Source organism: Ochotona curzoniae, unplaced genomic scaffold (genome assembly GCF_017591425.1).
Source record: "Ochotona curzoniae isolate NIBS_2020 unplaced genomic scaffold, NIBS_Ocur_1.0 contig_66, whole genome shotgun sequence".
Classification (NCBI taxonomy): Eukaryota; Metazoa; Chordata; class Mammalia; order Lagomorpha; family Ochotonidae; genus Ochotona; species Ochotona curzoniae.
In genome coordinates this window covers 25,515,170-25,532,700 of record NW_024466512.1, presented here as the reverse complement: position 1 = coordinate 25,532,700, position 17,531 = coordinate 25,515,170, and the positions used below count along the sequence as shown (strand labels likewise).

At 44.6% G+C, this 17,531-nt stretch overlaps 1 protein-coding gene across 1 annotated transcript in view; it reads right to left on the bottom strand.

Moving 5' to 3' along the window:
• TLL2 (tolloid like 2) overlaps positions 1-17,531 on the bottom strand; it is a 109,993-nt gene that overhangs the window by 37,961 nt on the left and 54,501 nt on the right. Inside the window, exons 3-5 of the mRNA XM_040992392.1 lie at positions 15,886-15,969; positions 6,373-6,528; positions 4,990-5,107 (exon numbers count right to left, since the gene is read on the bottom strand). Of these exons, the coding sequence (XP_040848326.1) occupies positions 4,990-5,107; positions 6,373-6,528; positions 15,886-15,969 (358 nt within the window). The remainder of the gene's footprint in view (positions 1-4,989; positions 5,108-6,372; positions 6,529-15,885; positions 15,970-17,531) is intronic.

Sequence of the window (17,531 nt, the reverse complement as noted above, 5' to 3'; positions counted from 1 at the left end):
CTGGGCTTGATTGTTTTTTCAAATGCTATTGATTTGCTATGCCTAACACTCCTAATACAGAAAGGACTAAGACAGACCCTTAACTGGCCCTTGATCACACTAATGCAGATAACCTTTACTGAGTTAAAAAAAAAAAAAGACAAAAGATTAAAATAGGAAGTTTCTCATCTCCGCATCCAGTTACTCGATCCAAAGGCAATCCCTGCTAACACTTGGATGTCTTTCTGGAAAACTCTAATAACTTACACAGATACAGTTATTCTATAGAGATGAAACTCCGTTTATCTATGCACTTACATATCTATCCACATATTCACATATCTATCTACCTGATACGTTTTACCTAATATTCTATGAGAAATTTGCCTCTTTTTTTTCCATTTATAATTTTTTTTTTCAAGCTTGAGAGGCAGTTCCCTCCCAAATGCCCATGATGACCAAGGCAGCAACTAGGAACCTCCCATATGGGTGAGAGGAACCCAGTTGAGTGAGTTGTCAGCATTGCCTCTCGGGTTCTATCTTAGTGGGAAATTACAGCGAGGAGCTGGAGCTAGGAGCCAAACCAGATGGGATGTGACCATCTCCACCACAAGGATAAACACCTGCTCCTTACAGATCCCAGCACAAGGTGCGGTGGCGAATGTTTGGCCTAGCAGTTAGGATGCCCATGTCCCATGTTGGGTGCCTGGGTTCTTGCTAATGCAGTCCCTGGGAGGCAGTGGTGATGATCCAAGCCCCTGGGCTCCTGTCACGTCTGTGGGTGACTCAGCTTGAACCCTGCTTTAGTTAGGCACAGCCTGGACCACCATAAGAATTTAGGAAGTGAGCCAATGGATAGGTGTATTCTCTCTCTTTCAGCCCCACTCTCCCTATCCAAATAAATTCTGAAAAACAGCGGCATAAGAGTAAGCTTATTTCATGATAATGTTTTTTACAGTGTTAAAATGTATTCCATCACTCTTACCATGTCTGTCTAGGTCAACTCTAGCTTTTTTCTATTTAAACAAAGTCACAAATAAAACAAACAACAAAGATAAAGAGCTTGCAACTCTCACTTGGGCATGGTAGCAGAAGTTCCTAGTCAGGGGCTGAACAAACACGAGGCTATGTGTGTGGGAAATTCTGACAGAGAACATCAAATCACATTCTCCCAAACGTTACCCAATCACGCACTCACTAATCACATACGTACATGCTGTTTCTCTTCACCCCGGAGAACACTGCTCTTACTGAATTTTCTGCCAGTTTGACTGTAATGAAGTAGGATAGTTTTTCACATATTTCATCTGACATTTTATATAATTTTTTCCTGTAACCTATAACATTGCAGCCTCTCTCAGTAGTCTGTTAAGTTGCACACTCTTTTATTATTGATTTGATAAAGCCCCTTTCCCAGCTGCTTAAAACAGCATCCGTATTTCAGGATTACATGTAAAATTCAGCCAAGTTCCTTCCTTTCCTCCCGTTTACCTGCCTTCCTCTCTCCTCTCTTCCTTTTATGCTGTGTCTCTATTCTAGCTACAATTGTGTGGGGCTTTGCTTGTTTTGTCTTAATAATTGAGATGCAAATCCAGCTTTAGTTTTTTACAGAGAACTATCGAAGTATTCTGATATTCATACATATCAAATGACTGCTGGATTCTAGCTTTACTAATTTAAAATGCAACTTCAATTTGAATACAGGTGTATGTATTTGGAGCCCCTTTTGCCATACATTTCCTTTCTCCTTAACTGCCAAACTGCTTTCATTGGCATTCTAGTATCTTATACGTTTGGAGAGATGACAGCTCCTCTCTCTGTCACGACTGTTTTGAGGGAAAGGTTTATCTCCATGCAGTTATTGCTCCAAATAAACATTAGTATCATTTGCTCAAGTTGTTTGATCATAGATGATACAGATGAGAGATACATGACAGATGACAGAAGATAGGTGTTAGGATTTAATCACAATGGCATAAATGTATACATTATTTTAGGGAGTTCTGATGTTTTTATTATGCTAAATATTCCTTTATTGGGAAATGGCAGGCATTTTTCCCCCAACATTCCTTGGCATTTTAGCATTTTCTTCCTGTATGCCTAGCATATTTTTGTGTTTTTAATGCCTATTTTAAAATATATTTTTAATACTGTTTTTATTAAAGTTGTGATTTCTTTTCCACTGTAAAAATATATAAATGGGGCCAGCATTGTAATACAGCAAATTAAGCCTTTGTCTTTGACTCAGCATCCCATATGGGCACCTGTTTGAGTCCCAATTGCTCCACTTTTGACCCAGCTCCCTGCTATTGTACTTGGAAAGGTAGCAGAGGATGGCCCAAATGCTAGGTAGGAGGCCTGGAAGAAACTCCTGGCTTCAGTCTGGCCCAGCCCTGGACCTTGCAGGAACTGTAGAGAGCAGCAGATGGAAGATATCTGTGTGTGTGCCTCCCTCCCTCTGTAACTCTACCTTTCAAAAAACAAATCTTAAAAAAAGGTTAAATCATTTAATGAATGGAAAAAACACACACACTTTCTGTTTATTAGCTCGTGATCAGTCACTCTAATAGAGTTCCCTTGTGTTTTAAATACTTTTCAACTGATTTTCTAGACACACATCAGGTTAGCTTCAAACAATGCAAACCGTTGCTTTGCTCCTAGTAATAGTCATTGTATTTCTTTCATCTATTTAGTTTAGGTAGCACACCAAAAACAGTATCAAATAATTGTGGTGCCCATAATCATATTCAATTTATTCCTAGTCCTAACAAGTGATTCTAGGATTAACAATGGTAATCTTGATTCTGTTTTGAAATTATATATGTAAATGTATATTTGCATGTGTCTAAGTATATATGAAAATACACAACGTTCCATTTTTAAATTCAAGTATATCCTTAACATCTGTTCCTGTGATTCCTTGGTTACTTTTTTAAGACAAAAAACAATACATGTTGATTGGGCAGATACCTCATAACACCTACTGAATGAGAATCTCAGGTTTCCTTGCTTGACTTACTCATATGAATAGATTTCTCAGTCTTGAGCTACCCTATACCAAGCTACTTGGCAACCTTTTCTTTTCTCCTACTGCCGAATCCCATAAACTAGCATTTCACTTGGGATTCAGCATGGTCAGTTATATGTGAAATTAATTTGAGCATTTTTATTCCAGTTCATGCGCTTGTATGTGTGTGCAAATCTATTATAGTTCCATTAAGTAATTAGAAAGCTTTCTTCTCTCCCTATGATATAAAAGATATCAATTAAGCAGTGCTGGAATAATGCATTTCTTGAAGGCTTAAAAAGTTCATCTATGAAGGCCAATAAGTGGCGTTTTGGTGGCACCAGCCTTTTCCCCTCATTTCTCAATTTCTTTCAGAGCCGCTGGCCTGTGCCAGGACTTTAAGTCAACTTGGAGTTATCCCCATTACCAGATGTGACATTTCTTGCCCTAGAGCTTTGCAAACCACTCTCGCGCTTCTGCTTAACTTATTGGCTACCTTCTCTTTTACCATTTCTAATTTTGTGTGCTTCTCCTTTTCACTTTGCTACCTCATTTAATAAAAAGTGATTTATCTGTTTTTGTTTAATCAAAGAATTCACTCCTTGTGCCCTCATCAGGTTGATTTTTCTGTGGGGTGTTGGTTTCTCTTGACACATTTTTGTTAATTTCTCCATAGTTCACCATCATTCTTATTTACTGATGTGGATGTGCCTGGCTATGGGTTGTCCTCTAGATGCTGTGGTAGTCTTCCCTTACTTTGAACGGCAGGGCTCTCATTATCTAGACAGTCTGCAGCGTAATCTTGAACTCTTACAGACCCATGAACTATGCAATCACAAAGAAAGGCAGCCTTTATGCTTACCAGGGATTGTTTATTTTTGTTGTTTTGTACAGTTTTATTGATTTGCAAACCAAGAGTATTTTAGAGCTATTTCTGCCTTTAAGACTCCATTGAGATGTTTTTAATGTAGAATAGATGGTTCAGATCTACGACCCTTTGAAAGACACTTAAAAAAAAAAAGACACTTAACATGTGGTACCAGGTTATGAAACCCAGTGGGCCCATAGAATCACTCTATTAATTATATATCGTCAACTCTTCCATGGAGCTCTACTTATTTTTCAGCAACTTGACACGATTTGCCTGGGGTGACGGAAATAAAGTAAGTCTCCTGCTGCTAGAGTTTCTGTCCACTTCCCCTGGGTTCCCTGAGGCTGGTTTTATGACTCTTAGTGCTATGCTATTTGGTGTATAGAGATTTATGACACTCATAGCCTCATTATACCTTGTATCCCTTTTGACTGCAAAGGGCTTCACCTTTTTAAAAAAATTAAAAATACTTTCTGGCTTTAAGAAGAAAACCAACTAAAGAAGAGACTTGTTTGCACTTCGCATTGCGATGACAGCTTTCTTTTGTGGGAATTTGCTCCTTTCCTTTTGCTTGTACGCGTCCCTGGGTCATTCTCTTCAGTCATCTGTCACCTTACATGCAGAGCATGTCTTTGGGCTTCCACGGCTAACCCAGTAGGGGACCTTTTCTCTTGCCACAGGAAAGAGCATCATCTTTAACACTTACTGGCATAATCTAGTTGTTTTATGATATGTTTTCTGCAGAAAGCCCATAAGCCCCCGGAACCTCTCAACTTACTAATGGAATTTTGCATATATGGATTTAAAAGACAATTTTATTAAAGTTTGACATCCATGCACACAAGGAGTTTTTGAAAACTTCATGAAGATGCTTGTTATGATAAAGCTAGGTAAGGTTTTGAAATACCATCCTCCCACCAGGAGTGGTCTTGCTGGAGGCAAGACCTCTCTCTGGACCCATCCGCATTGCCTCCACTGAGTGCAAAGCGAGTCCTCAGCACACATCGACCACTCAATGTTTAACACATTCACAGCTCAGGGAAAATACCAGATATTCCTGAAGACCCCGGCCTCAGGACCCTTGTGATGGGTCAACCCTGTTTCTGCGGCAGTCAGGCTCTCGTGCCCTTACCCACAGGCTCGGTAACTGAACACAATAAAGCTTTCCTCGTCGGTGCGTTCTATGAAGGTCACGCAGGTGTGCTTCTCCCAGTGTCTCATGGCCTGCTTAAAGACGGCCCGCTGGCTGCCTGGAACGACAGACAGGGCAGGTGCTTGTCATTTCTTCCAGGGGGCCAGACCACCCCTAAGGGCTTTAAGGCATAGCTGATGTGGAATAAAACCCTGTTAATAATTACATTGCTTACTTGAAGTTTAATAAGAAAGCAGGTTTTAAGTATACTCTACATCAACCCCAGATAGTCCAAACTGATAGCTGTGAAAGGTGATGCATGTGTTAATCAGTCTATTGTGATTATTGTGTTTTATACACACACACACACACACGTGCAGGGTACTTCAAGCAGGTCATAAGGGGTGCCAGTGTTGGGGCAGAAGAGGTAAAGTCACCTGCAATGCCTGACTCCCATTATGGGCACCTGTTTGTGTCTAGCTGCTCCCTTTCCAATCCCTGCTAATGCAGCAGAAGATGGCCCCACTGCTTGGCCCCTGCCATCCACATGAGACACCTGGGTGAAGCTCCAGCCTCCTGGTTTCAGTGTGGCACAACCCTAGATATTGTGGCTAGTTGGGGAGTCAATCAATAGATGGGATATTTCTCTTTCTCTCTCTCTTTCTCTGTCTCTCTCTTTTTCTCTGCCTCTCAAATAAAATCAAATAAGAAACAAACCATTTAAAAAGAAAGACTAGGTAGTAGAGGAAGGCAGGGCTACTTGGGGGAGGGCCTTGTAGCTGTGGCCAGGACTTACAGTTTAATTCTATTGGCAATGGAAACCCATGAGACGATTTACATATTTTGAAGTATGTTATTTGTACAAATCCATATGATTTGTAAAACAACTCTGTGGAGGAGGAAATGGCATCTCCTCCATTTACAGAAGAGAGGCCCATGGCACAGAAAGGGTCTGTACTTTGCCCAGCATATGCTAGAGCCAGAGTTTGCACCTAGGGAGTCATGCCCTGTCTGGTAGCCTGCTCTGTTGCATGACCAATGCTTGGGTAAGGGGACATGGGGGCACACTACGTCCAGCATGTCCATCAGGCAGGCCATGATTTGTGGCTGCTCAGCTCCCACCCACCTGCTTGCTCTCACCTGCCCCTCAAGACCAGGATTTTATGCCATATCCCCAATGAAGCCCAGTATAGCAAGAAGATCCTCTCTGAGGATGCAGTATCCTCTGGGCCTGGTAAACCAAGCCTTGGAGGTACTATGGTCTTCAGCAGGCAGGAGTGCTGCTGCCCTGGCATCTGCCCCAGCTCTTCGTTAGAATGATGCTCTCAGCCTAGGGAGACAAATCACCTAGCCCCACAACAGAGTTCACCTGTGGTTACTGACCAGTAAAGTTCCCGCCAATGACATAGGGGATGACACCTCCGGGCCAGATCCTCTCTGTCCTGGATGTCGTGGCCCTTCGGACCCGAGCAGAGGAGGTCTCAGCTGTGGCTTGTGCTGTCCCGGTGCTGTGTGGAGGCATGGCATTCTCTTTGTCACCTGCAAGACAGTCAGGTACCACTTGCTTTGACCCGTGACTCCTCCTGTGAACTAAAGCCAAGCTGTAGTGACCTCAAAGCCGTGGAGGGATGTGGAGATGGATTCTGCAGGGAGAGCACTGTATGTTCAGGATTGTAAATGAAAGCCAATGGAAGCAACCAGAGTAACCAACATGCTGGGCCAGGATGGGGTGGCTTTGGCAACAGATACCAGGATGTGGCCTGCTGCCTGCAGATGGCGGGCCCAGGCTTCAAGGAATCAGTTCTTTGGTATTTAGAGTTTTCCTTTGTTGTCTGTTTGTTATGACTTTGCCAATACACTAAAGCCTTTAGCTATACAGCAAACTTAATACAGGGCAAAGTGATTATTCCCATCAAACTTGTTTCTTATGTTTGTTTACTGTCTTCCCATATCAACTGTCCCATGCCTTCCCACGTATGTGTTTCCATGAAAATTTTAGAATAAGATTTTCTATGCTCCCTAGTCACTTGTATGCACATGTGCATACATGAACACATACACGCTGAGATTTTTACAGAAATTACATTAAATCTGCAGGCCAATTAGGACAGAATCAGCATCTCTGCTATTCTGAGTCTTCCAACAAGGTGGGTGTAGCAATCCTCTATTTAGGTTTTTCTTGACTTCTTTCATCAATATTATTTTCATCACACAAATCCTGCATATATTTTGCTAAGCATGTATCTCAGTAGTTCATTTTCTTTGGAGTGACTATACGTGGCATTATATTTTTAATTTTGGTTTCTGAATGCCCACAGAAAGAGTAGAGAAATGTGAGATTAACCATCTGATGTGCTGCCATCTTACAGATCATTCATTGGGTTCTAGGGATTTTTTTTTTCCTTGCAGATTCCTTGGAATTGTCTATGTAGAGAAACATGTTCTTTGCAAATGATGTGGATGCCTTTTCTTTGTTTTTCTTCTTCTTTGCAGTGTCTAGAATTTCCAGAACCATATAGAGTAAGAGTGTGAGAGCAGAAATCCTTGTCTTGTTCTTGATCTCAGGGGAAAATACTCAGTATTTCACTATTAAGTATGATGTAAACTAGATTTCCTACAGATATTTTATATCAAATTAATTCTCCTTTATTCTTGCTGCTGAGCTTTTATAATGAATGGATGATAGGTTCTTCTTAGATGCTTTTTATGCAACAACTAATATGATCACACAATTTTTAATTGTGTGTAACACACTGTCTCATTTCAATGCATAGAGTCATCACTTAAAGACCTATTTGGTGCTTTGTCAAATATGCCTTTCTTTTTTTTCTTCCATATTGTGATGTTATGGCTTTTTTTCCCAAAAATTCTTCCTTGACTCTTCAATCATATTTATTATGACATATTTATTATGGCATGGGTGTCTCGTCTAGTGATTGGGATATCTGCGATCCATATCTTAGTGCTTGGTTTGCGTTCCAGCTCTGCTCCTAAGTCTAGCTTCTTGTTAATGCACTCCCTGGGAGGGATCAGGTGGTGGTTTAAGAAGTTCTATTTATTGGGCCCAGCGGCGTAGCCTAGCCTTGAACGCGCCCGGGATCACATATGGTCGCTGGTTCTGATCCCGGCAGCTCCACTTCCCATCCAGCTCCCTGCTGTGACCTGGGAAAGCAGTCGAGGACGGCCCAAAGCCTTGGGACCCTGTACTCATGTGGGATACCGGGAAGAAGTTCCTGGATCCTGGCTTCGGATCGGCATAGTATCGGCCGTTGCGCTCACTTGGGGAGTGAATCATTGGATGGAAGATCTTCCTCTCTGTATATCTGACTTTCCAATAAATAAATAAAAATCTTTTTAAAAAAAAGAAGTTCTGTTTATTATCATTTTTCTTCTGACAGTTTTAGTGTTTCTACATCTCAGGGTGCCAATTCGGCAATGTAGTGTGCCTGTTAATTCCCCCTCATAAATCACTTGTGTCTTGAATGCTTCATTTTTAAGCTAAATTTTAGGCAAGCCTATTTCTTTCTTGCAAGAGTCCCACAGGCCCTGAATCACGGGTATGACCCTGCTTTGCATTTTCCAGAGCTCTTGGGACCCTATGGGTCCAGATCGATTTTTATGTGATTTTTTTTTAAAGTCTGGTGTTCTCATATGCAGGAAGGATATGCTAAGAACTCATACCTGCATGAGGGACAGGCTCTGGGATTCAGTTTCTCATAGATATTTCTGCCCCCACTGGGAGCCTGAGAAAAAAAGCAAGATTTCCTGCTGCTCTTCTGAGCCCTGCAGGGGGTGTTCATTTCAGGCAACATGTCTGCTTCTGTCTCACATGGAACCAAGGGCACATCTTGTGCACATGTGTGGGCTGCACACGGGCATTACAACACCTGTCCCACCCCTTCAGGTGCCAGTCCAGCATCCATGGCACCTGCATTGTCTTGCCACCCTCTGTATCTCAGCTCCATGAGTTTGCACTCTTTATTCTCATCCAGTTCAGCTCCTTCCCTTTGAACTTTGACTTTATATTTTTGAGAAGGGGAGAAATTATCATCTTTTTAAAAATCCATTTCTAAAACAGTGTAAGAGGTTCCTTACTAGTTCAGTCATTCATGCCTCCAGGTTAAGATATATGGCATGTAATATCATTTTAAACCTGAAATTGATTGTCTTACGGCTAGAATTTCTAGAACAGAAGTCATACACTTACAGTCTTGGGATAAACCCAGCCCACAGATGTGTTTTGTTTGGCCTGGACATTTTGGCCCATACTATGTTTTTTTAAAAAATCTCACTTTGAAAGCCAATTTCTAAAAATCAAGGGATTTCACATAGTGATCCTGATTTTCTAGTTTTTCTTTAAACACGGAATGATCTGGCAACAATGGGTCCATCTTCCGTCATGGCACGACTCCAGCGAGTGCAAGAGCACCTGCTCCGAAGCTGGAACATGTGTCCTCTTGTTTGCTGGCCTCTCTCTCCCCCTCCACACTGTCCCATCCGGCCCGCTTCATCCATTTCACCACTACTCCCACCACATGACCTGCCTGACCTCTACCAGTCCTCGAATCTGTGTCCTGATCCTGGGTAACATATGGCACCAACATCCCCACCATGAGTTGTGCTAAGAGGGCAGGAACCATGGTTGGTTGTTCACCACACTGTGCTCCATGCCCATGCCAGCTCATGGCAAGCATTTCTCAACTCTGGGTGCTGAATGAATGAATGAGAGCAGGGGTGAATGATTCTAAAAATAAACTGCCCAATGGTTCAAACAATCCCGCGGCGGAAGCCTCTCTGTAATGCTGGCGACGCTTCAGCCCTTCGTGTTTACATCCTGAGAATCATCACGTCTTAAGTAATCACAGGCAGCGATGGAGCAAGTAGAAGTTTGTTATTCATTTCCCATATGGTTTTCAACAAGTCTCTTAATTTTCTTCTGCTGCCAACTCTCCTTTGGAGCACGGGCAAAAATTCTTCTCCATTCACGGGAGCGACACTCGGCTATCCCCCGGGGCTCGGACCGGCTGGGCTCTGCTCACACGTGGCTCAGTACTGCCGGGGTTTGGTTTTATGCAGCCGAGTCAGCATGGGAAAATCTTAAGTGCACCTGGAAAGAGACTGAGGTGTAATTTCCAGAGATGGGTTATTGAATGACAGCTTCCCCTTCGGTCCAGTGAGAAATTTAATTTGCCGAGGACTCAACACAGGAAGCATTTGCCGATTAAAAATATGTCTAAACAGATGTTCTGCTCAGCCTGGAAGAAGGATCTTAATGCAAGTGTCATTATTGGATTTTCTTGGATTACTACTATCTGGAGTCAGAGTCCAAATAGAAGGATGTAATTATTTATCATGGTCAAAACTATTGCACTTGAAGATAAGCTCGGGGGCATCTGAAAGGCTTCAACGGGCTAGGGAAGGGGAAAATGGGGAATGAAGCTCACTGACGTTCTCTGGCACTGGTTAGCAGACCCTGGACTCTGAAAGAACACAGCAGACACCGCTGTTTCAATGCTCTGCTTACAGCCATGTCCTAAACAGAACCAGGCCTAACATAGCCTCCGCAAGCAAACAACTGCAATTTTCAGATTAGGCAACTGGTGACTCCTTCTCTGGAAGTCAAACCAGGGCAGCAGCATAGCCATCCGCAGAGCTCTCCGTTGGCAAGAGACTGGCACATTCACTCCCTGCCTGCCACATTCCCGAGCAACGAAAGAGTGGTGCTTTATACAAGATGTGACTGTAGTACACAGCATATTCTGCATGATGCTTTTTCCACCTGGCTGCCTGCCTGTTGGACTTAACTAGAAAAGCTTAATGAAATTCTTGTGTGTGCCCCTGCCCTGGAGTCCAGAACAGGTGCCTGCAGTGTGTAAAGCTCCCTCAGATGATTACAAAGCTCAGTGAGGTTTGGAAGTTCCTGTTCTGGGGTTAAGATCCAGGGTTTTGGGAGCAAGGGGGCTTCATGCCAAGACAAATATCACCATTTGCTATTTGTGTGGCTTTAGACAAACCATTACCTATCTGGCCTCCTTTCCTGTGGCTTACTGGTGGCCTGAGCACCGGACTAGATAATTAACACCAAACACCCGCAGTGAGCAAGGGCTCCAGGCCAGTGGCTGTGCCCACCAGGAGGGCTGCTATGGGGCCTGGGGCAGGACACAATGGCAGCCGGAGGTTAGCCTCCGTGGATTCATCCTATTGTGCTGACCTAGATGCCACTTGGAGATCTGGACACTGAGAGGTGACTTGGGGGTGCTTGTTTGTGGGGTCCTTGTTTTCTTAGAGATACCAGACCCCAGTGCTCTCTTCTTCAGCCCTTGGTGACTGCTCCTGGTGGCTTTTCCCTTTTAAGAACCCGATTTTGAATTAGGCTCTGTTAAGGCAGTCACGGCTCTCTCTACGCAGCAGCGACACATTTCGTTTTATTAATCCCATTATCAGCCCTGCAGCGCATGCCAGCTCCCATCTCTGTGGGAGGAGGCTCCTCCAACCACGCTGGTGGCCAGGGGCATGTGGAGCAAGCCAGTCCGCAACTCACCCCTCCCTGAAGCTGGAGGCACAAATCCCCCTGGTCAGGGCTGAGGGGAGCCACACAATGCCGGCAGATAAACATGCCCCTGCAGCTGCTGCCCACTCCCTTCCTTCTGTTTCTTCTTCCTGCCTGGGCGGCCTCTTATTCTTGGGGGTGACAGTAGTGAGGCTGTGACCACAGAGGAGAGTCCCAGATTGACTCAACTTGTCCTCTTTAATTCATACAAAAGCCAGAGGTACCCCCACTGTCCTGAAGGGACAGGAGGGGAAGAGCCAGGCTAAAATGTCCTAGAAAGTGCTTTTGCCTTGTCTGGGGGCCTCCTTCCTCCTTGGGTGGCCCTGGATGATTACAGACCTTCTTGTCTGTTGCTGCACCAAGAGAAAAGATTGCTTAGCCATGACCTTCGTGGTCCTGTTCAAATAAGCCAGAGCCATTTGAGGGGTGGCAGGCTGTGGCTACGGCCAGCTTTGGAGTGTTAGTATCAAAGAGGGAGTGTGGTCATTGTCCTCCTTAAGATCCTCAGGACAGCACTTACTGCCATGCGCAACCCAAGTGGAGACAGAATTTTAATCAACCACAGCGACCTTATCCCTTCTTGTCCTGCATAACTCTGTGTGTGTGTGTGTGCGCGTGTGTGCAAGCTGTCAGACAGCTGCAAGGTCCTAGTCCAGAGGTGGCACATGCACTGGCAATGCTGGATAATATTTGTTGGAGCTGCAGTGGGAGTGAAGAAGTGTAAGAACTAGTTATTCCTTGAACATGTTTAAGTTCCAGAGATCTGATTGTGCACTTGACATGAATACTATTTCAAATTATCTCCAAACTTCACAAGAGGAGTTAGCTATGACTTACCCAAAGTCACAGCTTCTATGCGGCTGATTTGGGATTTAATGTCCAAGTTTATGTGGTCAGGTCACCTTATACTCAATGAGCTTCTAGTTATCAAAAACTCCAATAACACAGACAAGGAACAATGGGGAAAGTGGTAGAGTCTTCAAACCTGTCCACTACCAAATTGCCTCCCTCCTGTGAACTTATCTCACACCTCACAGGGAGGCGTGGAATCTACCTATCTCTCCCCAGACCTGGGCTGGTCTTTGGGCTTGCTCCAACTATTCAAAGAGGGAGTTTTGAGTCTAGGCCTTGAACGGACATCTGTCTCCTCCCTCTGGGTAACTGGCCACCATGTGATAAAGTCAGAGTAGACGATAAATGGTGAAAGCCCACACAGAAGTGGCGTCAAGGCTACGGCTAAAACTTTTTTGGACCATCCAGCCCAGCTGCTAGATGAATGCAGTCAAGCAAGAGATCCGAGCCAACATAAAGCCCAAAACCACTCCCACTGAGCCCAATCTAGTAAACAACAAAATCGTTACTTCAAGCCAAGGACGGTGAGGGTGGTTTCATGTTACAAGAAACATGAAGTGTGGCATCTACAGCCCCACGGTGTGATGACAACACTCTCCCTGCCCCCATTTCATGCCAGCTTTTCCTATTCCATCTCAGCCTAAGTGTTTGCCATCTGTGATCAAGTGCTCTGAGTTCACCCAGTGTTTGAAGAGCCTGAAAATTCATAAGTCAAAATACCCTAACAGAGGTGAGGCAGAAAAATGGACTTACGAGAGGCCTTGAGCACAGTCCCTGCAAACAAGTTGTACCACTATAAAACAAATGCAGGATTACCAAATTGCCTGCTCTGTAAAAGCAGTCAAATTGAGAAAAGTGGAATCAGCAGCCAGACAGAAAAGTGGACAAAGAGTCAAAGAAGTGAGGCCCAGACATGCACATCAGGCATCACCACACACGCAAAACAAGGTGCTCAAAGGTGCCAGCAGTCAGCAAACATAACTGAACCATAAACGAGGTATAGTTTACCTGTGTAAGAACACTGGTACACTGGAGGTTTGGATTCACTTTTAAGATTCTGCCTTCCACCTGATTCCAGCTCCCTGCTGAGGCAGACCAGGGGATGGCTCAAGTCACTGAGACTGCACGAGATCCCCATGTTGAGTTCCTGGTTCCTGCCTTCAGCCCCAGCCAGGGACAACTGAAGGTGTTTGAGGAGCAAACCAGATCATGAAAACTCTGTCTCATCTAAAACACTGACAACAAAGCTACGAGGATATGGGGAAAAGGCATACTTATAACTTGCTATGAAGATATAAAGCCTTATATACTTAGAAACATGTTCACATCTATTTAAAACATACTAAGTACTTATGTGCATGGATTTCAAACTTTTTTTGTACCAAAATAAACTTATATTTTAATTCTATTTTTCTCTGACATCTTTGAGGTACCTTCACGTGTAAGGATATGTGTGTTTAGAAATGTTTCAAGTAGGTCTTGCTCATGGTGGCAAAAACTCAGAGAATGCTAATTGATATGGGAACGATCAAATAAATCAAGATTTACCCATTCCAGGAGTGTTTACAACAATTCAAAAGAATACATTAAAGTTGTAACAAGTGCTCCAGAGGGATTCCTAGAAGCATTGATGAGAAAAGCATGATGCATAAAATATGCATTGAATATGATCCCATTTCTTAACAATGATAACAAGGCCTGCAGCAGTATTCATATTTATGTGTATGTTGATTTCTATGTATTTCTATCTAAGTGCAAAAGTTATGTATGTGCAAGGAGGGGTGCATATCAAATTATGGGCACGCATCACCTATGGAAGTGCAGAGAGAAAGAAAAGAAGAGAAGCCAAATTTTAAAAGGGGAAAGTCGGGCCCAGCACAGTAGCCTGGCAGCTAAAGTCCTTGTCTTGCACACACTGGGATCCTGTTTGGGTGCCTGTTCTAATCCTGGCAGCCCAGCTTCCCATCCAGCTCCCTGCTTGTGGTCTGGGAAAGCAGTTGAGGATGGCCCAACACCTTGGGAGCCTGCACCCGCATGGGAGACCTGGAAGAAGCTCCTGCCTTCTGGCTTCAGATTGGCTGAGTTCCGGCCGTTGAGGCCGCTTGGGGAGTGAATTGATGGATGGAAGGTTTCCTGTCTCTTCTCCTCTCTGTATAAATGATTTTCCAATGAAAAAAAAATCCTAAAAATAAGATAACATGTTTTAAAAGGGGGAAAGTTCATGGTATATCATTGCCTCTAAGCCTTTGTGTGAAATTATGACCACATGCTCCTCAACTCATGTTGCAGTTGTCTTAATAAAACCCATCAGAGTTGAAAATGCTGCTACATTGAAAATATAGGTAGTAGAGCCAACTTCAAGCACATCCTAGGCTAGCTACGAGCACACTGCAGCATCAGTCTTGACCCTGCCAGGATCAGCGGCTGACAGAGATTTGTGCTCACTGCTGCTGTCCAGCATGCAGAGAAGGGACCATACTGTACATGGCTTACCCAGGGAAGGCTCAAAATTCTAAATTCAAAGTCTGCTTTCTGCTGGATATGCAATGCTTTTACACTACCCTAAGGTCTCCAAATCATATGTCAGTGCCAGGGACTGTCTGTATACACACACCTATGTGTAAAAACACAGACTAACATGAAAGCAGAGACAAGAACTAAAAAGAAGAATGTTTTTTATTCCATTTATACCTAGCCCTCCTGAAACGCAGTATTCCAGTATTTCAAATACATCCCTTGGGCTCTGCAGTGAACTTGGCCTAGAAGAAATGCCACCGCTGACCTCAAGCCCTGATTCTAGCAGGCTATGGGCAGACAGAGAAGTACAGCAGACTCCGGCCCAATCAGGAGACTACACTCACTGGCCATTGTGCACAGACAGGCCACACAGCATTTGTTCGCAGCAAGTGGGGTGGATAGGCCCCCCCATGATTCACAACCAATCAGCTACCTCTCCTGCTCTCTGACCCTCTCTTGGCAGCCCCCAGGAGAAGGGCTCCTCAGATCTGTGCCCCACCCTACAGCCCTGATTCCAGTTTTCTTTCCTGGCTTTCTATACCCACTCATTCTCCTAGACATCCAGCTCCCAAAGCCTTGAACCATCTCTTCTCAGGCATTCAGGGTCTTCAATACATGAGTCAAGTGCCCAAAGGGCAGAATTCACCTGCAGGTCACATGGTTCCTGGGACAGCCGAGTCAATTCCACCCCACTAAAGGACATCAGTGCTAAGTCCATTTTAGCTGCTGAGGCAGGCTGGAAGCACAAAGGGCTCAGGCAGCAGGGAGCCAGAGGGACTATTTCTTGGGAACAAGGACTCTCTGAGGAGTGATGAGAAAATCTGAGTGCTACATAATGGTGATGGTTCCAGGAAACTGAATGGCTTAATGCTACTATGTGGGACACTTAAAACAGACTAAGATGGTAGATTTCATATTCTATATATTTGATGTTATTAAAAAAAAGTATCCAAAGACCTGGCAGAGGCTCACATTACCCTTTCTGGAATCCTCCCTGCTGCTGTTGGTGGCTGTGCTGTTTGGCCAGCTCTCCGATGACGATGGTTGCTCGGCAAGCCCACCTGGAGGAACAGAGGAGACATGTGAGGATGTGCCAGCCTTCTCTGGCAGCATCAAGGGCTGAGGGAGCCAGGCCGGACCCCTGGGAGTGGCTGAGAGCCCCGGGGGTCTTCAAGGATGTGCTCAGTGTGGGTTTACTGGACAGTAACCACGTGGCAGGTGCCCTTCTGGAGGCGAGGGCAAAGCAGAGCCTGCTCCTTTTAACCACGCACACCACTCACAGCCTGGTAAAAGCACTCCTGTTCTCCATCTGTTCAAAAGTACTCAGAATCCAATTTGTAAAATTTGCAGTAAACTCCAAGGTCAGCATCCTTACTCCCACTCTCACAGCAAAGACCCACAGCAAAGGCAAGCGTCCAGGTCTGGATTCCACCTTGTTGGAGCCCAGAAAAGTAGCACTGCTGCTGCTGCTGTTGGCATTCTGGGTTCATCTTTGGGGTGAGTCACCCCTTAGAAGCTTCTGGAATGAGGTTGTGTGTATGCTCATATGTGTTTGCTAGCAATCATCTGTAAACCATGCAGACATCTGTCTCGACCACAAAGCCGGCCAATCAGCAAGTACCTATGAGACCACAGTTCTAGGCACTGTGGATCCAGCAGTGGCCCAGACAGACCTGCCCTCAATAAATGTACATTCTCAATAAACAGTGGGTAAGAAAAGAAAATGAATGAAGAAGACAGTTGCAAGTCGAGAAATTACTCCCAGGAAAGGTCAAGTGCACTGTGTGGTAGAGAGTGACTGGGACAGCCCCTGGTGTGATACAGTGCTTGAGACCTGAGATCTGGAAGGTGGGACAGACCCAAGCTCCAGGCCTGAGCAGCCCTCAGCATAAGGAAGGACTGGGAAAGCCTTTACTTGGAAGGAGCTTACCACGCGGAGGGGTAACCAGTGGAGGGCAAAGTCAGTGAAGGGGCCTCTGCCAGCATGTCATGTCCTTTGACTTGATTTTCTTTGTCACAGGGACCCTGCTAAGAGTTTAAAGCAGGAAAGCGGTGTGTTTTTAGATTGTCTTTAACCTAGATGGTCTAGGGTATGGATGAGCAGAAAAGGAAGCCAGGTGACTGGTGAGGGGCTATGGCCCAGATAAGAGCCAGCAGCAGCATGAAACAAACATGAAAAAGACATGGCAGTAGACCCACGGGGCACGTCCTAATTGGGGTGTGACTACAGGTGGAGGTAACAGGAGGAGCTGATGGATTAGATGGGATGGGAGCTAAGACTGGGGCAACAGGGCAGATCTGTGTCCCTGAGAGCCTACCACATTCACACACACACACACACACACACACACACACACACACACACACACGAAAGTAGCCAGAGGACAATCTGTTGGTGAAGACAAGCACAACTCTTGTCCTTGTTCAGAAAGTTGCAGCTTCCTAAGCAATTTCCCACTATCATTTTCCACATGGATTGGAACACCTTGTAGCGGATGGCATGGAACCTCATTGTACAGAGGAGAAAACCAAGTCAGAAAGTGATGAGTCCAGAGTTGCCTGGCCCATAAGAATGGCTGAGAGCTCAGGAAAGGGTCCCCTGCTGGGGAACCAGAAGACCTCC